Here is a 24,232-nt window from a genome sequence, read left to right as displayed (position 1 = left end):
AATTAGCTCTTAGAGGTTAGCTTTTAGAGGTTAGCTCTTAGAGGTTAGCTCTTAGAGGTTAGCTCTAAGAGGTATAAAAATAAATTGCCTATTTTCGGTAATTAGCTCTTAGAGGTTAGCTCTTAGAGGTTAGCTCTCAGAGGTTAGCTCTTAGAGGTTAGTTCTTAGAGGTTAGCTCTAAGAGGTATAAAAATAAATTGCCTATTTTCGGTAATTAGCTCTTAGAGGTTAGCTTTTAGAGGTTAGCTCTTAGAGGTTAGCTCTTAGAGGTTAGCTCTAAGAGATATAAAAATAAATTGCCTATTTTCGGTAATTAGCTCTTAGAGGTTAGCTCTTAGAGGTTAGTTCTTAGAGGTTAGCTCTTAGAGGTATAAAAATAAATTGCATATTTTCGGTAATTAGCTCTTAGAGGTTAGCTCTTAGAGGTGAGCTCTTAAAGGTTAGCTCTAAGAGGTATAAAAATAAATTGCCTATTTTCGGTAATTAGCTCTTAGAGGTTAGCTCTTAGAGGTTAGTTCTTAGAGGTTAGCTCTAAGAGATATAAAAGTAAATTGCCTATTTTTGGTAGTTAGCTCTTAGAGGTTAGCTCTTAGAGGTTAGCTCTTAGAGGTTAGCTCTTAGAGGTTAGCTCTTAGAGGTTAGCTCTAAGAGGTTAGCTCTTAGAGGTTAGCTCTTAGAGGTTAGCTCTTAGAGGTTAGCTCTTAGAGGTTAGCTCTTAGAGGTTAGCTCTAAGAGGTTAGCTCTTAGAGGTTAGCTCTTAGAGGTTAGCTCTTAGAGGTTATCTCTTAGAGGTTAGCTCTTAGAGGTTAGCTCTTAGAGGTTAGCTCTAAGAGGTTAGCTCTTAGAGGTTAGCTCTAAGAGGTTAGCTCTTAGAGGTTAGCTCTTAGAGGTTAGCTATTAGAGGTTAGCTCTTAGAGGTTAGCTCTAAGAGATATAAAATTAAATTGTCTATTTTCGGTAATTAGCTCTTAGAGGTTAGCTCTTAGAGGTTAACTCTTAGAGGTTAGCTCTTAGAGGTTAGCTATTAGAGGTTAGCTCTTAGAGGTTAGTTCTAAGAGATATAAAATTAAATTGCCTATTTTCGGTAATTAGCTCTTAGAGGTTAGCACTTAGAGGTTAGCTATTAGAGGTTAGCTCTTAGAGGTTAGCTCTTAGAGGTTAGCTCTTAGAGGTTAGCTGTTAGAGGTTAGCTCTAAGAGATATAAAATTAAATTGTCTATTTTCGGTAATTAGCTCTTAGAGGTTAGCTCTTAGAGGTTAGCTCTTAGAGGTTAGCTCTTAGAGGTTAGCTCTTAGAGGTTAGCTCTTAGAGGTTAGCTCTAAGAAGTGAGCTCTAAGAGATATAAAAGTGAATTGCCTATTTTCGGTAATTAGCTCTAAGAAGTGAGCTCTAAGAGGTATAAAAGTAAATTGCACATTTCGGTAATTACGCGAATAAGTTGTGCTTGCTCATTCGAGACTAATTGGTGTGTGTTGAATTGGTGACGTAACAGAGAGGAAGTTCTCTATGAGAAGAATCTGATGATTGTCACACCACTTAGCGCCATCTAGCAGATACAAAAAAAAAAAAATATTATTTTTAAAAGTTTTTTTGCTACAAATTTGTTATTTATTTATTGCGTGTAAATGTGATTTACTGTTTTTATAGAAAATTGTGATTTGCAGTTTTTATAGAAAGTTGTGATTTACTGTTTTTACAGAAAGTTGTTTGTTTTGAAATTGCAATATTCAATAAAAGTTTTACTATGATATATATATGTATTGTTATTTTTAGAATTTTCTATTTTTCTAAAAAAAATGATCAGCATGACGTCATCAGTCACTCTATGACGCGTATATAAATGCCGTAAATTTCGTTCTACTTAATGTTTTTTATATTTAATGTTGTTTTGGCCAAAACAAACCAAATCGAAAAATTATTTTTAAGTATTTTTGTAAAATTTAATAAAAGTGTAATAACTGTTGAATATATTATAATTTTAGGAAAAAATTAAAAAAATGTTGTTTAATGGTGAAGTTAAAATTAAAATACAATTATAAAATCCCAATTAAAAATTAAGAAATAAAAAATTAAGTAATATTAATGTACTAATAACGTCACGCAAACGTAAATGGCTCCTATGTAAACGGATTTAACTTTTGCTCAACTTAATATTTAAAATTAATGTTTCAGAACTTCGAAATATTAAATTAATTAAAAAAATATTTCGAGAATATTTTGTTTATGGCTCAATAATGCAACGGTTAGATACTTTTATAACGTTTTTGTGGATAACGAGGTAGTTATACCTTAACAGATAACAATTTGGGCCTACATTGTAAGTAATAATTTATATTAATAAAGTAAAAAATTAAAAAATAAATCATGTATTTTTTTATTGATTCTTTTATTAAAATACGATAAAGTAGTTTTCTGTCATATAAATATGTCTTTTAGTTCTGGTTCGTTGGTAATAAGCCATTGCACCACGTCAAGGTCAACCAGAAAGCAACAGGTTATTTTACCCAATAGGAAGGCAAACGATGAGATTTTAAAGGTACCTTGGAAAAGTAAGACACCTGAAAAATCCCAACCAAAAGCCTTAAATTTAGTAATCAGCCAATTTTCCTCAAATATATAAGTTTAAACTAAGTTCGAGGGTGCGCGACTAGTTTCTAATACTCGGTATAGTAGTAAACTGTTTTGCTCTTACGGTACTAAACCGTTTAAGTTAATTAGGCTAATTCTAAGCTTAAAGATAGAGTCCAAGAGTAAAGCATGGGAGAAGCTGTAAAAATATAGTTAGGTGTTAGTTTATAGCCTATATATATAAATAATAAGAATTTTTAAGAGCCTGTAAAAAATAAAATTGGTTAAAGAAAAATTATAAGAGAGATGGCAACGGACCATATTAGTTGTTTTTACTTACCGTCAAAATATGATTCCAGTTCTTCTTTCACCAGAACGAAAGAAGAAAACTATACCGAGCAAACTAACAACTAATTAACCTTCCTACTGTTTAACTTTAGGCAATGTTAATAACTTTGTGGTTTACCCAACTACAACAAAGTTAAAACATTTTTTAAAACTAAACTATTTAAAATTTTAACGCCGCGATTTTAGTTTTTTTGTTTAGGCCTAATACAAATACAATAAAGAATTGAGAGAAGAGAAAAATATTTTGGTTTTAGGTTCTAAGTTTAAATAAATTACAAAATTCTAAATTATCACAAATTAACCAAATACTCGCAACTTTCAAAGGTCTTGAGTTTTTTGCTTTTTTTAAAGGTCCTGAGTTTTTGCTTATTTTAAAGGTCTTGAGTTTTTGCTTATTTTAAAGTTCCTGAGTTTTTGCTTATTTCAAAAGTCCTGAGTTTTTGCTTATTTTAAAGGTCCTGAGTTTTTGCTTATTTCAAAGGTCCCAAGTTTTTGCTTTTTTACAATATTTAAATTCATATTAAAAATTTTTATTTTTTTGAATTAAAACTAGTACTTAATATATGACATTTAATTAATAATTACGATATGACGCTACACCAATGATATAATAAACATGACAGAAATGGGACAGAATTTTGTTCAAGTTTTAGGATTTATATATTTTACTAAACTCTCAATTATGTTCCATCCAAGTTCCTCCTACCCTGCGAAGTTAATTTCCATTTTCACAAGCTAATAATTTACAATTCTGCAGACCAAGCATGGCGCTATATACTACCCACGAGTAAAACGCACCATGCTCACTAAGGAAGAAAATAATTGATAGAAAGTGGAAAACCGGGGTTTATAGATGCCGGTATTTAGTTAGCGCGAAACTTTAATTATAATTAACTCTGCTGCACCCCCAAGCGTGTTGCTTCTTTAGTTAAGGTTAGTCCCTGGCTTTGAGGTTAAGCCTCCCACATTTAATTGTTCGGTAGCGTTTATACCCTAACATGAGCTGTGCGTTGTCTACGTAGAAAAAATATTAAGAATATGGCACGAACTACAACAATAATAAATAAATGTGAAAAAAATACAACATGGGGCAACCCGGACGACCATTTGGCGATACGTGGTTCTGCTGACCTTAAGGGCCAAAATACAGATTAGTACTGGTATATGTGGCACCTAAGGGAACCTAACAATGGTATTGGGAAAATGGCCGCCGGGAACGCATCAGCTCATTGACTGTTTGATCCCAAACTTCGACCGACCCACGAAGCGAAATGGGTAAATCTAGGTTTGGGACAGTCCGCAAAAAATAAATACACTGGGAGAAGAGAAAGATATTGCAAACAATTCTGTCCAATTCTAATATTTTTAAACCTCAAAATTAGTGATTAAATCACAACATCTAAACTTAATCTCAATGTCCATTGTATTTTAGATCATTTAATAATGATTAAATCATACATCACATTCTCCATTTGTGACGTCATAATTGTTGAATCCAAAATCTTTAATTTTAATAAAAAGAGCTAAGATTGGGAGAAGTCAAATCATCTTTTCGAAATTCTAAACATAAATATAAGTTATTAAAAAATAGCTAAAACCAAGCACAAGTTAAAAACTACAATACAAACATATATGAGTGTAAAATTATTTCAAGCCAGTTGGTCAGAATTTCATAATAAATTCAGTTCTCAAATTTTTTATTTAAAAATATTTTAAATAATTTACCTTTAGGTATAAGGTGCACAAGCGTTCAGTTCCAATTTCGGCTCTAATCTTATCAGTTGTGACGTAGTTAGCGATGACGTCACTTGCTGGTAATAAGATGAACATAAAAGTGACGTTGACTTATCACTGTAACAAAATAAAATTTGATTAAACAATGTTGTGGGAAGGTCGATTGCACGGTCCAAACACGGAGTAACAACAGTTACCCTAACCCAGTCTGGAGTTGACTTTAGTAGTTTGGAATATTATTGAATACAATTGCCTGGTTAATAAACTGCTGATTAAGTATTGGCTTAGCAGAAGTTGATACCATAAATGCGCCTTACTTAAGGGCACTACAGCATGGTATACCAACAGTAGGTCATTTATTTCTAATTATTTAAATAGAAAATTATTAAAAAACACAAAAAAAACATTAACACAATTTTTAAGACCAAATTTTAAATTATAAATATTTAGTATTACTGTAATTACCTTTTATTGAGTAGGAACTGGTGGTATTTAGGCTCTAATGACGTCACTTTAGCACATTAAGTTTTCAAGATTGTTTGGCTAAAGTCGATCTAAAAAATATGGAATATTTTATTTATATTTTCGCAATTATACTAATAGTTAAACAAATTGTTAAAACTAAAAAAAGTGGAGCCCTATTAGCTTCGCCCGCCTAGTTATAAAATGCGAAAGAAGACGGAATTTTTATACCTTACCCTAATCTTTTCTTTACGAATTCCGCCCTTTTTCCGCAATTATTTTGGTACCACCCGTTTAAATTCCGCCGTTTTCCGCAATTATTTTAGAACCACCCGTTTAAATTCCGCCCTTTTCCGCAATTATTTTGGTACCACCCGTTTAAATTCCGCCTTTTCCGCAATTATTTTGGTACCACCCGTTTAAATTCCGCCCTTTTCCGGAATTATTTTGGTACCACCCGTTTAAACTGGCGGACGACGCTAATGGAGTTCTAAATAAAATAATTAAATACCTTTAAACTTATTAAGGTAAACTTCTACATTTTTTCCGACGACAAAACGTTTACGATGTCGAATCGATGTCACCATAAACTGATAATTGTGAAGTTGATGACGTTGCATGAAAACTGGTGACGTCACTTGACGCAGGGTCCTGAAGATCCAGCTACATAAAAAAATGAAGATTCGTTAATTAAAAGGCGACGGATTTGTGTTTAATAACTTATTGGCTTTCAACTAAACTTGGTTTTATTATGAAATTAAAATATTAAGAAATCAAAATAAATTGGTTAACATAAAAACTATGTCAAATAAACTGACGATAATACTGTTATCTTTATTTAATTATTACTTTAATATATGTTTGGTTTTCGCAGTAGCAGTAATATAGCAAGAAATGGGTTTAAAATTAGTTTAATTTAGTTAATTAGCAAACGCAGCAGCATAAAATTATAATATAAAAAATTATCACAAATGTAACTAATTTCAACAAGCAATACCGCAGCGTGCAGCAACATCTTCCAAAAAAAAACTATTGCAATTTATATAAAATGTATTGTGCAGCATGCAATATAAAATGTTATGGCAATAAAGCAACAGCACATGCAGCATATATCGCTTAAACTAATCTTATGCAAAGTTAAAACTTAAATTCTCAGTTTATTTTGACAAGATATTTATATATAAACCATTTGATTTTGTTTCCTTCTTAACGCATTAGTTTGTTGGTAAAACCAAATTTAAGTTTTCAAATAATTAATCTTACAAATTATCATGACGTCATGGTTTTGTGGTTAAGTTATTAGTTTTTTAAGGCAATAAACAGCACCACACAATTCTGACATTTTTTAAAAGAAAGCTCCTAAAGTTTTCTAGCATTTAATAGCGTGAAAAAAATATTAAAGTTTTAAAAAATAAATTAATTTTACCAAAAAATATAAAAATAATTTTACCTTATTAGACGAAGATCGACGTTTAAGGCCTCTGAAGTTCAAATTGATTTTAATATCCACTTCTAGATTTACTTTCTCGACTGTTGTATGACGTCATAAAATATAAATTGTCTTTTAAATTCTTGAACTTCTGCTTTCTAGAAGGTTTGTACTTTAATATGACGTCATAATAACTATACTTTTTTGATTTTGTTGTAGAATTGTTTCAAAAAACATTGAAAATTGAAGATTTAACTCCTTTTTAGTCTGAGTATAAATTTGAGCGACCTTCTACCACGCAGTTCATACAAAAAAAGCCAGAGTTTCAGTTTCTAGAATTCCTCGCGCTTCTTTCGAACCCGGGGCCGAATATTGAAATCTCGGCGTGAATTTAATCAACGCGCGCGCCTCTCTAGATTAGGTTAGAGTGTTTCTCTAGAAGAGAATTTACGAATTCTGTTGTAGGCATTCACAACTTGAAATCTTTTTTACTTTAAACCTAATGCCTTTTTAAAGCCCACTTTTTTATGTGTTAATAGTAAATAAGCTTACATAAAATCCCCGCATTTTTGGGTTAACAAAAATATACAACCTTTTAAACAAGTGTAAAATTTTAATTTGAAAATAATTTAAAAATATATTTAAAAGTATAAAATATTAAGTAATATTTACGTTAAATAAATTTATTTTGTATAAGTTTTAAGTGCGAAAAAAAGCGATTTTTAGCGTTTTTTGGCCATTTTTTCGAAATTAAAAAAAAATGTTTGTATTACAATTTGTTTTAAACTTACCTAACTAAAAACAAACAAGTTATATTAATATTTGTATTTCAGTTAAGGCAATAATCTGGTGATATTAGTTAAAAGTATGCAATAAACAATTTATAACATGATTCAGAATCAAACTTTTCCACTATTAAGTTGACACAAGAAATAAAATCAAAGAACAGTAGGTAGTAGAATATATTTTGATGTTCTTACTCTTCCATCTCTCTTGTCATCCCATTCCTCAAGATTCCATAACCTTTGACCCAGGCTTGCAGAACTTTTGAGTTAGATTCAAGATTAAGATTTTCACTGATCACGTGCAACATTACTGGAGCCAAATACTAAACAAAGACAAAAATAACCGTTAGGACACTTTCAAACTTTGTTTTATGATGGCATGGCTTGCCAGCAGTAAGAATCAAACCCGGAAGCATAAATCTTATCCAAAATATCAATAAATAAAAAATGCCAACAGGAAGATTCGAACCCTGTACCTCGAAGTTTGATGAATCGACTCTCGCTTTAAGATGAATGTCTCCCAACTTTACCATCAGCTCTTTTGTCTTCTCTGGATCGTCACAATTGTTAACAAACGTGCTGATCGACGTCACAACTCTATGACGTCATAATTAATTAGTTGTTTTACTTGTCATAATTGAAAAAATGTTTCATTTGTTGATTATGACGTAACAATGCTTACCTGACGACGTGTGAGCAAAGCTTTTTATTCTCTTCCAAATCTTCGATCGTCAACTTTTCGTTTTCATCGATGTCCATCTCATAAAATAAACTTCGTAGTCGGGGTACATCGTTCAACAACCTGGGTGGAAGGTGGGTTAGTTGTTTGGTAAACAATGGAGTGATTGTTTGTAATTGTTTACCTTTGAAAGATCAAAAGTCCCAACTTTTTGGATCCAAGTTTTCTTAAACTGCTCCAAGATTCGCGCAAAAGTTCGATCTCATTTTCAGTTAAACCCATTTTTAATTCTACAGACGCCAAAAAAAAAACGAATTTAAAAAATATTTACGTTTATAAAAAACACATTAAGTTTATTTTAACTAATTTATATATTTCTAATCAAGTGTTGTTGCATTTAAAAATGTTAAAACTAAATCTTTTTTATTAAACTGTCCACTATATTGAAGCACATCCCTAGATACAACCCTAGACCAAAGTCTGACCTAACTTTTACTATGGACAGTTTAAAGTTACTAAAACAACAAAACTTATCTATTGTTTAAACATATGACGTCACAAATATTTTATTATTACGTGGTTATGCCTTTCGTAAACTGTTAGTTAAAGCAGGACTAAAAGTTAAATTCTATTCTGCAACTATTTTAACAAATTATTCATTGCAAAAGCCGGCAGGAAATTGAACTTCAATTTGTGGTTTGCTAATTGAGACAAATCGGCAGCGAATAAAAATTTAAATTTTAACTGAGCAACTCCATTTATGCTAATCTAAGCCCCTTGCTGATATTTGGCGGCGAAGCATAAACCCAATCTCTCCCCAAACAACTGAAATCGTTGATGGATCGAATTTAAAACTGTTTTAGTAACGGATAATTCTTTAAAATCCTTGAAATTTTTCGCGTGTAATCGCATGGATAACTCGGGGTCCTAACTCTGTCTTAAAGATTTATTTTTTTGCCCAAAATTTCGCAAATCTTTAAGAAAAAACTTTCTAGACAATATAACTTAACATTAACTATGACGTCATAGTACCCCAACCCGCTTGAACATCTTTATGTGGCGACCTCTTCCACACCTGCTTATATATCTTTACTTAAAATGACGTAACCAACCACCTCTTATTACGCAACAATAAGAATTGTGCGAAGTCACTCTGACATCACCAGTGACGTAGGGAGTTGAAATCGATTGCGTCAGATTTGAAATGACCTTCAACAAATAAGAAAAACTTGAAAATTATTTTTTTCGCTTTTTTGAGAATTAATACAACTGGATTTAAATAAAATCGAATTTCAGGATTGTTTAAAAATCTTTTGTCGCCGAATTTGATGTATATTCAACTTGTGATTGTGTGTTTATACCCGTAATAAGTGGGTCATTTGTGATGTCATGAACAAAACAATTTTCACACTCTTGTGATTTCATAAATTCACCAAAAATAATTCTTAAATATCCAGATTTAAAAATCGATATTTTTCGCTTTGTAACAAAACAAGCATTATCAGAAACTTTAATCTATTGTTTATGACGTCATAATAACCTGTGCGCTGTGTCGCTCTAGAACGTGGGGCGTATAGTGGGTTTATAACCAGAATTACCTTTTTTATCATTAAATCTTAGCCAAAAAATTTCAAGAATTAAACAAATAATTGCCAGCCTCAGTAGTTGAACCTGCGACCTTAGATTTGGAAATAAAACTTAAAAAAATATTCAAAATATTGAGCAATAAAAATTATATTTAAAACAATAAAAAGATGAACTGCAGTTGTAACTAAAATGGCAGCTTCATATTTGCAACATTTTCCAAAATTGCACAAGATTTAAGATTTCCCAATAGATTGTTAACTGACCAATAAAAAAGAAAAACCTCAATAACTGAAAAGTTAGGTAGTTGTTAAAACAAATTTTCAAACAGAATTGAAATAGTTTAAGTCAAATAGTTAATAGATCATGCCACCAAAATTCTACACAAAATTCCGTTAAATAAAAAACATATTTGACACAGATCACAGAAAATAAAATTGCGCACAAAAGGCAGAAAGTACAAAAAACAAACAAGTTAGAAATAGATCGCTGTTTTATGTTGAGGTGGTTTACAAAATCTTACAAAAACTTGGTGGGAAACATGAAAAGTGCAATTCAGGAATTGTAGCGTTTCCAATAAATTAAAGTTTTCTTCTCTGTCGAAAACACAAATAATCTCCATCTTCTAACAACATGTTGTCATGCTTCAACATTTAATCAAATAAAATTTTGCTAAAAACACTTTTTGGTAAATTTTAAACATCACGATTGACCCCACTTGTGTTGGAAGTTTCACCTGCCGACGAGTTTTTCTGTGCGTTCAAGCGTTTATTTTGCACAGCCATGACACGTTGCGCATGAGCAGCCACAGCATCCCCATGGGAAACCTTTAAAAGTGATTGTCTGTCGCCCCCTTGTGGCAGGTTTTTATTCCCAGAAACTCTAAATTTTCGACAACTTTTCGAACGTTGATGATTATTTGAAATTAAATTTCGGGATGGGTTCGGGTTTAAACTCATTCGTCGATTTGGGTCACTAGAGGTCACACTAAGGTTATTTTGTGGATTGGAATTAGAGCGACTTGGTCGCGCATCAGTGGGTTGGGGATTAGATCTAAAAAGCAAAAAGATTTTAGAAGTTGTCGGCTGGAATTAAACCTAAACCCTCAAAACAAAAATTACCTTTGATTAAAATCGTTCAAATTTTGATGATTTCTGTTTTCCCTTCTTCTTTGACTTTCTCTCACTCGAACTCCAAGGTCACCTTGAACTTGACCTCCATTAGGTTGGAGGTCACGACCTCGAGGGGGATTCTCAATATTTTGTGACCTCCCACTTGCTCGAACATCGTGGTTCCGCACAAATGCCCCAGATCCAGTTCTTACCACTTGGTGGTGCTCTGTAACTGGATCTCCGACTCCAAGTTCAACGCATTCAAAATAACTCTAAAAAATTATTTCAATTTTATTTTTTGAAAAAAAAAATAATTTTTAAAAAATAAAATTTTTCTATAATAATTTGATATTATTGATCTTGAAAAATTACCGGTGGCAATGAGTCGTCCTCTGTGACTTGTGGCACTTGTGGCAACTCTGCTACAACTTCTGTTCTATCAGTTCTTCTTTGATTGTTGGAAACTCGTCTATGACGATAAATTTAGTTTTTTTTAAATATTTAACTTTTTTAATTTGTGACAATTTTGGAGATTTGAGAACCCACCTTTGATTGTTCGATTGTCTTCGTTCCCCTGAGCTCTGATTGACCGGTCTATCAGCCTCTCTAGCCCCTCTTGTGGCACGTTGTTGTTGTCGGACCAAATGTGTGCGAACTTGTTTTCGTCGCCCTCGAACAATTATCACTGAAAGAAAAATAATTTTTATAAATTTTTAATAAAAACAAAAATGTTTTAAATTTGATTAAAGTTTTACCGTCGGTGTGGTCATATCCCTTCCCCGTTACTTTCCACTGTAATATAGCTCCACCCACTGGAAAAAAATTAAAATAATGACGTCATTTTTAAAATATTAAAATTATTAACCTAATACAAGTTATAATCAACATTTGCAAATGTTAAAATATGATGATTGATGAAAAGAGGAAATGTGTCAAAAAATCCGTGTTTCTGTCCAATGACATCATAATTACAAACAATCGTGATTGTATTGTTTACTTACATGCTAGAACTGGCCACACTGAAAGGACAATGTACGAGAACCAACAAATTTTAACTTCTTCCGCTGCCATTAAAGCTTCCCACATATAACTAAAACATAAAGTTCAAAATAATATCTTGTATCATTAAGTTAACACCTGCAGTCCTGGGTTCAATTCCCCCCGCTGACATGTCGTCAAAATATTTTACAAAATATCAAAAATAATCTTTAACAACTCTTTTAACTTGCTATAAAACTTCAACTTTGTAAAACATTTAACTTACTGTAAAAGAAGAAATTGTTCGATGAAATAATCGATGCACACAACAATAAGTGCTCCTCCTAACACTGATGTACTCAAGATAATACAACCTGTAAAACAATTAATTATATTAAACTTAAAAACATCTATAAATAATGTTGCTTAGTAGACGATAAATATTTATGTGTTAAATTTATGGGCCCACAAAATAAATAAAACTTTCATTTGTGGTGTGCAGGTGAATTATTGCGAACAAATATTAGTTGAGAGTTGCAAACATATTGCAAAAATTAAATCCCAACTATAGGGTGGGCTAGTATTAATAATAGAAAAGTAAAAATGTGTAAGAGATTAACAACCGTTAAAAGTTGCCTTAGTATAAATGCTAAATTTGTTTCGATAAAAAGTGTTTACCTTTCTGAAACTTTAGAGTAAGCACTGCGAATATAACCCCCACCCCGAATAAAATTCCACCTGGGATCCAGGCTGTTGTGGGATGATAAACCGACTGCATCGCTAAAATACCTGGAACATAAAACAAATATTTTTAAAATAAAATCTTTAAATAGTAACATTACCTAATTTTCCCTCCAATTGTTTTAAGAATATTTTGAGTGGATATGAAACAGACAAATATAATTATGTCTAGACTTTAATCCATTTTACTTTAGGATAATTACTAATTCTTAAACCATCAATTTATTATGAAAACTTTTACAAAAATTATTTTTTAGTTGATAATTTATTTTTTTGTTCAAAATTTAAATTTTTTCTATTAGGTTAAACCAAGAAATTTAAATCCAAAAAAGTTGAATTTAAAGAGAAATAATAAAGACTGGCAATTAAATTGAGACAACCTAGTAATTATCGACCTGATGGTATAAAAACAAAATAATTAAAACATGATTTTCATAAAATCTTATTTTAAATAAGATCCTTAAACATCAAAATTAAAAAAACATTTATTTAAACAAAATAGAATTGTTCAACTATTTTGTTTTGTTTAATTTATTGGTTGTTAAACCAAGATAGTCTTACACAACATTATAAATTATAAGATGTTAATGACAATAATAAAACACTTTAATTAGAATGATATGTAATTAAAAGGTAATAAAATGTGTTTAAAATGTTCATTAAAACAGTTTTAACTTCATTTAAAAATAGAAAAAAACAAATTTAAAAATTGATTTTTTTTAGAATTAGGTTTTAAAAGTTAAAATCAACTTAAATTAATAATTAATTGGTTTTTGTTACTTGATTAACAATAGAATGAAGAAAGTTGAATTGACATTAAACAAATGTAAGTTTTGATGGTGCAACATTAGAATTTGATAGGTCTAACCATTTCACCATCTTATCCATTACACCATTATAAATTATTGCTGACTTGATATTTCTACATTTTTAATGTCAAAAGGTGTAACAAATTACTTTTAAACCACAAAAGATTTTATCAGGAAATTTAACTAAAAAAATATAAATTTCAAATTTTATTTATTTAAAACTCGGTCAATATGACTTATATCCACGTTAGCAGCTTAACCCATATATAGAAATATAATCGCGCGATTAAACCAGTTTTACTAGGTTGGGCCACATTTTGTTGTCATCAAAACATTAAAAAACGTGTTCAACGTTGACAATTTTTGACAACTATGATTTTACATTTTTAAAGGTCAAAATTTGAAATTTTCGAACGTATTCGTGTGTTTTTTACAAAACCACCTATCTTGTTTACTATAACCAACTTAATATGTTTGACATCTTTTCTTATCAGTGACACAAGTTTATTTGATAACAGATTTCCAAGAATTAGTGTAAATTTAATTTAAAAGTCGAACTTTTTTACTCCCAAAAAAATAAGTTTTTTAAATAAAACAATTTACCTGCAATGGCAACCAGGAGACCCAGGAAAAAACCTTGCAAAAATAAGCCGACGTATTTAATTAACATTGTGATGAGTCCACATAATATTCCTATACCAGCAGCTATTCCTAAAACAATACAAAAACATAAGTTTTATATAATATATATACAATAGGATATTTAATATTGTTTGAGATATTAAAATGTATTTTTTATCTTTACCAGAAAATCTAAAACCATATGCAGAGCTTATAAGATATAAATATTTAATTTCAAAATTGCAAACATATGCTATAAGATCTTATCACTATATTGTTGGTAAGCTTTAGTAAAGATTAAATTTTTACTAAATTTTTATCATCAATTTTTTTTTAAAGTTTTATTTTAAACATTAGGTAGGTTGGTAAAAATCCTTTTATGAATATATTGATTACTATTTCACATATGGCACAACAAGACATGTATAAATAATATTGATATTTTACCTAATTAGTCTAGCCAAGCAATTTTAAGAAATTTAAAAATAGTAAATACATCAGATGTGCTTTAAACTTCTACAATTTTGATAACAACACAGCCATTAATTTTATTATATCAGTAGTTTTGTTTTATAACCAATTAATTGTAATATTAGATGGCTTCTAAATTATAATTATTTTATGACATGTTCAGTTTAGTAAGCTTATACCAGGTTCATTAAATGCCAAACTTTTAAAATGAACAATTTCTTAAATGAAATTAATTACTGCTTCATATTTTTTCTATAACATAGTTTTACAAAATAGGTTTACAAAATTAAAATCGAAAAAATTTTTATGACACTTTGAAATAAATAATTCATATTTTGTTTTTACATTATTAAATATTAAACAAAATCAAAAAACAAATATTTTTAAAGATTTGAACATAATGTATAAATTTTAAATATTTAGTTAAATTATAATTTTTACAAAGAGTATTTACCAGCTGCCATTCCAAGTGATATTTCTTGCTGAAATATTCGTTCTTCTCGGCACATCAGGAAAACTGTCGTCCCACCAAAAATTAACCCACTCAGAAACATAACTGCTTTAAACGAACGATATCCTGAAAAATAACAATTAATAAAATACATTAAATACATAAAAATATTTTATTTTAAACTTACCGAAAAATGTGTAAACGATTCCAAATAGACTCAAAACAGCGGCAATGGCGGCAACTCCAATTTCATAATTGGTGGAAATTTCTGAACTACATTCCACGGTTCGATTCCAGAGTAAGGAAGACATTTTAAGTGTTTTTGATCAAATATAAGGAAGCTTTTTTTGTTCTTGTCTTGGTTTTTGAATTTAAATCATGTTTACTTCTTAGTTTTACTTTAAATAAAATTATTTTTTTCGGACAAAAGATTTTTTGTTTTCCCGTACGTCTTCTACAAATAAATTAAATTTAAGTTAATTTCTTTAATATTCACCTTTATTTAACTTTAATTTAATATCTTCTGCCCTCAACCAAACACTAATTACAACTCCTCAGTAAAAGATTAAAGTTTTAGACTAAAAAGACGTCACGAACTTTCCACTTAAATCATTTTTGAATAAGCTGAGAGGATTTTCTCTTTACCTTCCGGCAGTGTTGCCAGAATAAAATAGCAGTGTTGCCAAATCAAATCTGTAGCCGACCTCAAAACGTTTATGTACGATATACGCAATGTTCAATATGCTTAATATAATTTATAAAAGCGGCCAATGTGTTTCAATTTTATTTTATATGTTTAAATTTAACAAAAAAACATTTTATAAAACTACTAACAAGTAATAAAAATGAATATTTAGCGACAGGCAAAATATGTTTTTGTTGTATATATCTTTATCCTCGATGTGGGAAAGTAGCGTCTTACTCGAAGGCACTACAGCATGAGATTAGTGGGGATTAAACCATCGACCTCATGTATGGTGTAGCAAGCGTTCTTACCACTACACCACGCTGCCGGCATATTAAGTATAGCGCGCGTTTTGCCTATATAGGTCATAACATGAGTAATTTCTGAATGTCAGAATGTGTTTTTTACATTTACAGATTAAGACAAATCTTTAAAGTTCTTTAAAATTTGAATTAAATCATCTAAACATGAGTTCTTCCAGGGATGAAAAATGTCATTACAAGAATTATAAATGTTCGAACATACGGTAAGTTCGCTTGCAATTTATTGAAATATATTTAAGTCATTCAGAAATTTATATTTTAGAAGATAACTTTATATAATAAAATAGCTAAATAATGCATCTAAATTAAACTTTAATGACATTGTACATTTATAAACTTTTGACAAAGTTAGAAGCTTGAAAATGGAGTACAATCTAATATAAATATATTTCAGATATCGGGATTATAAATTCTGTTTTGAGCACATCTTAGAGGATAGTTCGTCTCCCTTTACAGCTTGTCAATATGTTTCGAACTCAACCAAAAGATTATGTCACAATCCTGCTACACACAACACTAAGAAAAACTCTAGGTAAGATTTGTTTTCTTTACAAAATATATTAATATTGTTAATAAATATAATTCGAAGTTGTATTTTATTGGATATACAAATATTTAAACACAATTATGTTTTAATATTCCACCCTTGTTTAAATTACGGATTATTTATAATATAAGAATATAGAACCAATTATTATTAGTGTGTGTATGTAAAGAATTTAGAGAATAATTAATAAATCTTTTGTTTTAGTGTTTCACTTTGCCACATTCACAACTCACAAGATAAAGATTCTATCACTAAAGATCTGACAACAGTTTACCAAACTAATTTCAACAAATCAAAATGGATTAAAAACAACAACAAACATGATATAAGTAAGTTGTTGTAACAGTGGCTGTAGTTAAAATGTCATACCCAAGACTCAGGGTTTGATTCTCACTGCTGCTTTGTCAAAGTATTTTTAAGTTAAGTGCAAGCAGTGAAATAGTAACCTAAACCTAATCTGTATTTTTCTTTATTCTTATAAATCTCATTAATAATATAAGTTTGTAATTTTTTTTTTACTAATAACAGAATACAAGCAAGGAAGTGAAATAAACGTGGAGAGCAACACCAAGTGGTTGATCCATGACTCCCCCGTGTGGAAGATTGTAGATCCGGACATCGATGTTGATTCTTATGAGGAGTCCGATGATTTACTTAAATATGCTGGTGAGCTGGTTTCTTATATATATTTAATAGGCCAACCTTTATACAAGTAAAGTGCTGAGACTGTATTGAATTTTCCAATGCTATTTGATTGTTTTACTAGATGGCCTTGTCAGCTACTGAATCTAAAACCTTCTAAGATTATTTTCTAAAATAACTTTTGATTGTAGATATAATGACGGTAGAAGAGGTTGTGTTACTATCCAAGGAAAAATTAGTTAAACTACAATCAGCTTACATCAATCAATTTAAACATTTAACTAAAGTTTTGTCGAGAAAAAGAAGCGAATACCTTTCTAGTACTAACTTGGATGCTGACACAGGTAATATGACCTCATAATTAGTTTATTTTGGGTCTTAGGTTTAATTCCCACTTCTGCCATTTATGTCAAGTCTTAAGTCAAAATTTAAAACCTTGGGTTTAAATTTAATTGTTTGCATATTTGTATAGTCCTTTAGCACTTTCTCTTAACAACTTTAGCTCTTTATTAAATAAATATCTTATTTGAATTGGATCTAAGATTTCAATGGCAAATTATCAGACAAAGAGCGAGCCAAGCTAACCTCCCTTCAAGCATTAAACAACCTGCATAGACATAATGGGGAGGGGATGTTGCTTCATATGCAGAGCAAAAGGAGAAAGATGGACAACAGTGGGACATCTACGGTAATATGTCTCTATTAAAATATAAACTAATTTAAAATTACTTTCCTTATAAGAAAAGGTCATCTTCATAAATAAAACTTCTAATTTAGAGTAAACAAACGAAGAACAGATGCTCCTATGTTGAGAATCACACAAGATGCAAACATTCCTGTCTTCCCTACACCAAATATTGTCTAACTCGTGAGTTTATAAAATGTTTCTAGTATTACTTCTTTATTAAATTTGTTTATTTTGTTTTATTTTTTGTTAGACATTTTGGAGGACCCACTTCAAATTCTGTACAAGAAATGTGAAAAATGTGGAAGCCCTGTTTCTAGTGTTACCAACTTATTCGAGGAATCTGGATATTGTTCAATGCATCAACATCTGGATGACTTAACATTTGGAAACTCTGATTTGGAAAATATTGTAAGTTTTTATTTTATTAAGGTAGGGGTCAACAGAATGACGATATTTAAAATTCAACTTTTTGTTTTTAGAACAAACTAGCTGTAGTAGAAACTCCAACGACTTCCTCAAATGGTAAGTTGAATATTTTAATTAGAAATAAATGCTTACACTTATTTGTTAGTTGTAAAACCTTTCTTTTCAGATATAAATTTATCTGAAATAAATGAGGTCGAAAAAATGGAAATTGATCAACACGAGATTGATAATAAAATAGAAAATGTGGAGGAAAAATGTTGTGCAGAACTTGGTAAGTCAAGTTCATGTTAAAATCTTAATCCTGATCAACATTTTGAATATTTTTAATAAGATCAATATTTTAAATAAGATCAACTGTAGATTAAAGTTTTTTAAGTCCAAAAACTCAAACCCAAAACAATTTAGATGAAATAACTCCACTACCCGATACTGTCCCAATAACCCATTCTCCAAAAACCAGTCACATGGAACCAAATATCAGTGATCCACAACCCAAAATGGATAATGCAGAACTAAAAGTAAACGAACCAGAGCCAATACCAGCATCCACAACACCGACAGCCGCAAGAAAAGAGTCAACTACGAATTCTCTTGACATCCTAGGCATTGGTGAAGTTTATGCGATGAGCAGTATATCATACACTGATATACCTGAGCAAGCAATACAACTAACTCCACTTGGTAAGAACTCTGGATCTCATGTTTTACAAGTACAGAAAAATGAGAGATCAGAAAATGTTTCTACACAGGAGAGTGTGACCGAAATACAACATGGTGGTGCCATAATGTCGGTGACCAAAATTGTGCCAGAAAATGCTGGTAGTAAAATGGCTGCTGGTATTACTCTTGTGCCACCAGTTTTTGTTGCGGAAAAACCAGAAAAAAATTTAAACTTCAACAATAATTCTGGGCTCAACGAGGACCAACAATCACAGCCTCTAACACCACAAGACAAATGTGATTTAGTTTCAGAGAAATTGGAATCCAACAACCCAGAAACACCAATGTGTGACACTGGTGTTGATTCTGATAAACAAAAATATTTTGAAACTGAAGAGCCCACCAAAATAACCACTTCTGTTAAAGATGATCCGAACACACAAACTGTTAATCAAATTAAAGCAAATTCACCCGAAGAAATCGCAAAAGAACAGGAATTAATGGAAAAAAGCCAAATTGTACCAAAACATGACATCATTAGGAGTCTGAACAAATCCCCAAAAACAACAGAAAACATCAAACCAGCTGCACCAGACAACAACTTAGCAGATAAAAATGAAGACTCTGGTTTAAAACTTGATAATATAAACAACTTGTCAAGTTCAAATAATGAGGAATTGAACGAACCAAACTCTAGTTCAAGTGAGGATCATAAAACCTCGAGCATGGATGAAAAAGAAGCGGTTGCATCTCTCTTGTCTTTGTTCGACTCCTCCTAACATTGTTTTTGCATTGTTGTAGAACACATGGTTTCTTTTATAGTAATGCTACTAAACTTTAACTTTAACAATATTACCTTCCATGCTGAAAATTTACAGAAAATATTTTTAAAGTTTATTATATTTGTGACAATTTACCGCGTGTAAGGTAACCATTATTAACTGTTCGCCACCACTTGCTTGCGCTAAAGATTCAACCTTTTTAAAATGTAAACTTTGTATGGATTCAAGTTCGGATTTGATTAAAATATTGAGGTCTTGAAGTCGTTGTGTTTCTCTGCTGAGGGGTAGTCCCAATTCAGATTGAGGGTCTATAAATAATTAATGTAAGGGGGTTGGACCTTATTCTTTTTTGCACCTTTAATTTAGAACACAAGCTTTGGTTTCAAACTAATTTTACTGCTTTGAATCAATGTTAACCTTAAGAAAGGCGTTAACAGAAATTATTTTACTCTACCTAGCACTAGCATGACAATAAACAAATACTACCAACAGGTTTACAATACAACAAACTGGGGAATAAACCACAAATTTGGCATAATCAAAATTTAAAAAGTTTAACTTACTTTCGGTTGATGGAATAGTTTTAGGTTTAATATGACAAACTTCAACGTTATTGAAAATATCTTTGACTTTGGAGTTAATTTCATGTTTTTGTTCAATTCTTAATCCACTTAATATTCTCGGATTCTTAAAAAAAAATTTACTGTAACTAACAAAGTTAGAACTTATTTATATCATCACAATTTGTAGAAAATTAAAAAACAAAATATTTTCAAACCTTCTCAATTTCCTTCAGTAACTCCTTCTCATTTTCGTTTAAAAGTTTTTTCAATTCCTTTATTTTTTCGGTCAATAAAATAACACTGCCCCTAATAACTTCGGAGTTTTGTGGTTCTATTATGACATCATAACCAACTGAATCAGAGTCACAATTTTCTGTCACTATGTTGTCCTAAAAATCAGTGAAACAAATATAATTATATGTTAATATGTAAAGCAAAATTTTTACACTAAATCCAAGTTAATTTTAGCAACTATACGACTACACAAATCTTTACCATCCAGTTCCAAAAATGAGATTTCAATTCTTTCCATTTTAGAAAAGTTGTTAAAAATTGAATTTTTCTTTCAAGCTCTTTCTCGCACTAAAAATAAATAATAAAAAACATGAGATAGATTCACTAAAGATACAACAACATAATGAGGTTAAAACCCAGATATTTTTAGTAAAATTAAAACTGTAAAAGTTTAGGAAGAATATGCCATAACTTGACCCTTTACCTGGTTGAGTAATTTGGGATGTTTTAACAGAAGTAGTTCATCACAATTGTAAAACTTTTTATCAACTGATTCTTTTCCATTGCTGGTGATTTCCATGGCCTAATATCAAAATAGTAATTACAAATAATTAATATGGGTATTACCAATAGTGCAACACAAACAGAACTAGACAAACTCTAGTTAAAACACATGGTTTTTAACCGGCATACAACTATAAGTAATTTTAATATCGTAAAAAAGCACTACCTTCATTTCAAGTTTTGCATTGTAAGCGAAATAAGATTTCAAATTATTGGAATTTTTTTCAATTCTTTTCAACAACCAAGCCAGATATTTAGTTTTATCGCTGATCGATAGTTTACTGAATTCTAAATTTTCGAAACTAAAATCTTTATTTTCAAAGTTTTTTTGTTCATGGAGTATTTGTACTGGTTTAATGTCTTGTAAACAGTTGTCTTTTAAAGTTGAAAATAGTTGGGTTACATGCAGTAACCACGCAAAGCACAATAAAATATCTCTGCTGGAAGTTTCTGTAAATGATTCTATTTTGGGATATCTAAAATAAAATAAAAAAGAATTAGTTTTTGCTTTCCGTATAAAAGTCACTTTTACAATTTTTGTGTTTTTATATATTGTTACTCGGGTAATATTATTTCACTCTAAAAGCACAACAATAAATTCTACCCCATTTGTTTCATGTTTTCTTTGATTTCATTTGGTTTAAACTTTTGTTGTTCATTGTTGGACGACAAAAACTGAAAAATTGAAATCAGTATTGTTGTCATTGAGTCAACCTTTTAATAAAAAAAAAACATTTTTGTATATATATTTATCCTCATTGTGGGAAGCTCGAATGCGCGACCTATATATAAAGTAACAACAGTTACCCGACCCGGTCTCGAGTTGACTTTGTCAGTTTTGGATGTTATAGATTATAGTTGCCCAGTAATTAAGCTGCTGATTAAGTGCTGGCTCAGCAGGAGTTCATACCAATTATAGCGACTTACTCAAGGTCGCTACAGCATGATAACAGTGGGGATTGAACCCAAGACCTTATGTGTGGTGTAGCAAGTGTTCTTACTACTACATCACGCTGCCGGTATTTTAATATAAAAATACAATATTATCTTACATATTACCATTGCAAACAAAAACTTAATACCGAACTAACAAAAGGGTTTAATAAAAAATTAACTTACAGCTTCAGATTTGTTGAGTTTCGCCTGGCGAAAGTTCTCCGGTGATATTTTGTCACAAATATTCCCGTATTTTAACATGCGACAAATTTGAATTATCGAGTTTTTAACATCTGAATTTGACGAAGATTTGGAGGCCATTTTGCTAAATATTAACGTGTTCACCTGATTAGTAAAACTTAGTGCTATTTTATTACTTAATTGTCCTAAAATTTAAGCTGTTAAAGCGGCCAAACCACATTTGACGTTTTACAAATGTTTTGTTTTCAAATTTCGTAACCGTTACAAACGTTTAAGTTAGTCCTCGATAATAATAAATAAAAATACTTTTAAAAGTGTTAAATATTAAGCAATATTTATTATTTATAAATTAGTTAACTGGTATTTGGAAATAACAGCAATGTAATAGTTTTATGTTAAAACGTTGGTAGCGTGGCCGAGTGGTCTAAGGCGCTGGTTTTAGGCACCAGTCATTTCGATGGCATGGGTTGGAATCTCACTGCTGCCTTGTTTCAAAACTAAATTTTTATTAAAATAAAAATAATAAAAAAATAATATTAATATTTCTCGAACAATTTTTTTGTATATTGTTTTCCTAAAATCTAGACTGGGCTGATTGGGATAGATCTAGGTAACTGTAGTTCGCTCATTATTAATTAAGTTTATTTGAAGTTTACCCTTTATAATAAGTCATTTTACAACATCCTACAATGTGTTTTTAATATTACTTTAAACAAAATTGCAAAAATATTCAAGTTAATTTTGTAAATCAATATATAAAAGTCAAAATAGGAAGATAACTAAGAATTATCAATAAATTATAAAATTAAAGTTATTTTACAACAACCAAAATATTATATATACTTTCACACAACTACATTGAAATTTAAAAACAATTTTAAAAATATTTATAATTAAATAGTATTTTCTGCATGTTATTTCTAAATTAAATTTTAAATTTAGCTAATATATTGGGGTAATTTTTTTTTAGTGTATCTTGTTCATTTTTACTGCATTGTTGGTATAACTCCTTACCTAGATTGGTTAACTTTAAAACTTTATCTTGTTTGCCGAATATTTCATAGCATGTGTGTAAATTGTAATAAATATCAAATTGTATCGCTATGTGGAAAACTGGTGATTTGTTAAGTAGATTTTGTGCCTTCTCAAAATAAAATATTGAACTGACATATTTTTTAAGTCTTCCATGACATACAGCTATTTCACAATATATATCTGACATTAGGGCAGGGTCTCCCTTATTTTCTATAAGTTTTGAGTATATAGACAGTGCAACTTCTGGTTGATCAAGTTTAATATGTGAATCAGCATATTTCTGAAATATTACAAGTTGCAACCCAAGATTCTGGTTTGTTAATGGAAATATTTCATAAAATGGTTTGGCAAAGGTTATAACTTCCTTGTAATTTCTCATGATATAAAAACATTGTATTTTTAGATTTAAACGGGTGAGATAAAACTCATCTCCAGGTTGATAATCAGGTATCAGCTGATCAAGCAAAGTCAAGGTTTTTTCGCAGTCTTTTAATGTATAATAAGAATGACAAACAATTAGTTTGGATTTTATTTCAGCATCATCTTTTATTAACCATTTTGTACCTATTTCCTTTTCCCATTCTGAAATAATTTTTTCATCTTGTCTTAAAAAATTTAAACTCCACCAATACCCATAACTGAATTTCTGTTGATCTGGAACTGTAATATTTTCCAAAAACATATTGTCATTTAATGTTCTAGCGACTGCCAAAATTTGTAAATTTTCCCAAATTTCAAAATATCTTACGAGACTAGCTTCCCCAACAGCTTCAATTAACTCCTGAGCAGGATGAAAATCCAAACCTTGAAAAGTTTTTCCTTTATCAATATAATCATCTTGACCTTGTTTTTTTATGTAAAGTTTTAGTCTAACTTCACAAGCAACAGACAGGGCATACTTAAGATGATGGGAAGTTCCTGAATCAATTATTTCTTGTTTTTCTAACTCATTTATTGCTTCAAATCCATTGGTAAAAACTTTGTGAAAATCACAAATAATTGTCAAGAATAAGGATATGGTTCTGTAGACAATTTTTTTTATGTTAAACTGCTTATAATCACTATTTAGTATACCAGAAACAAAATTTACATCAAGGGCGCTTATTTTCTGAATAAATTTTGATTTAGTTTTACAAGAATCTACTAAATTTGTGATTTGTTTAACCTGATCAC

General features: G+C 30.3%; 4 protein-coding genes across 7 annotated transcripts; 1 reads left to right on the top strand and 3 right to left on the bottom strand.

Moving 5' to 3' along the window:
• Positions 1-5,491: 5,491 nt before the first annotated feature.
• LOC145759549 (neuroglobin-1-like) lies at positions 5,492-8,288 on the bottom strand. The gene is made up of 5 exons (XM_082573397.1): positions 8,191-8,288; positions 8,010-8,129; positions 7,804-7,924; positions 7,523-7,650; positions 5,492-5,603 (listed from the first exon to the last, which is right to left on the bottom strand). Exons 1-5 carry the CDS (start codon positions 8,286-8,288, stop codon positions 5,492-5,494), a joined length of 579 nt encoding a protein of 192 aa, XP_082429523.1.
• A 1,434-nt stretch (positions 8,289-9,722) lies between these two features.
• On the bottom strand, positions 9,723-15,223 carry LOC145759451 (uncharacterized). The gene is made up of 11 exons (XM_082573288.1): positions 14,961-15,223; positions 14,777-14,899; positions 13,834-13,941; positions 12,359-12,469; positions 11,967-12,054; positions 11,704-11,792; positions 11,458-11,514; positions 11,249-11,387; positions 11,075-11,171; positions 10,712-10,974; positions 9,723-10,643 (listed from the first exon to the last, which is right to left on the bottom strand). The coding sequence occupies exons 1-11, from the start codon at positions 15,082-15,084 to the stop codon at positions 10,286-10,288; spliced, it is 1,557 nt and encodes a 518-aa protein (XP_082429414.1). The 5' UTR covers positions 15,085-15,223; the 3' UTR covers positions 9,723-10,285.
• A 638-nt stretch (positions 15,224-15,861) lies between these two features.
• Positions 15,862-19,753, top strand: LOC145759035 (uncharacterized). The gene is made up of 11 exons (XM_082572764.1): positions 15,862-15,984; positions 16,176-16,313; positions 16,533-16,657; positions 16,857-16,994; positions 17,162-17,314; positions 17,513-17,658; positions 17,748-17,838; positions 17,909-18,066; positions 18,138-18,180; positions 18,251-18,355; positions 18,490-19,753. The coding sequence occupies exons 1-11, from the start codon at positions 15,926-15,928 to the stop codon at positions 19,521-19,523; spliced, it is 2,190 nt and encodes a 729-aa protein (XP_082428890.1). The 5' UTR covers positions 15,862-15,925; the 3' UTR covers positions 19,524-19,753.
• On the bottom strand, positions 16,146-22,248 carry LOC145759036 (uncharacterized). 4 transcript variants are annotated; one of them, XM_082572766.1, is made up of 9 exons: positions 22,007-22,248; positions 21,492-21,601; positions 21,054-21,363; positions 20,808-20,906; positions 20,585-20,671; positions 20,305-20,478; positions 20,090-20,213; positions 19,662-19,834; positions 16,146-16,297 (listed from the first exon to the last, which is right to left on the bottom strand). In XM_082572766.1, exons 1-9 carry the CDS (start codon positions 22,142-22,144, stop codon positions 16,286-16,288), a joined length of 1,227 nt encoding a protein of 408 aa, XP_082428892.1. In that variant the 5' UTR covers positions 22,145-22,248; the 3' UTR covers positions 16,146-16,285. The 4 variants fall into 4 exon arrangements, with proteins under 4 accessions (XP_082428892.1, XP_082428891.1, XP_082428893.1 ...); XM_082572765.1 differs by lacking the exon at positions 16,146-16,297 and having other exon boundaries at positions 16,552-19,834; XM_082572767.1 differs by lacking the exon at positions 16,146-16,297 and having other exon boundaries at positions 16,552-19,834; positions 21,492-21,562.
• Between the last annotated feature and the right edge of the window lie 1,984 nt (positions 22,249-24,232).

This window comes from Corella eumyota, chromosome 7 (assembly GCF_963082875.1).
Source record: "Corella eumyota chromosome 7, kaCorEumy4.1, whole genome shotgun sequence".
Lineage (NCBI taxonomy): Eukaryota > Metazoa > Chordata > Ascidiacea > Phlebobranchia > Corellidae > Corella > Corella eumyota.
This window is presented reverse-complemented; position numbering and strand designations above follow the sequence as displayed.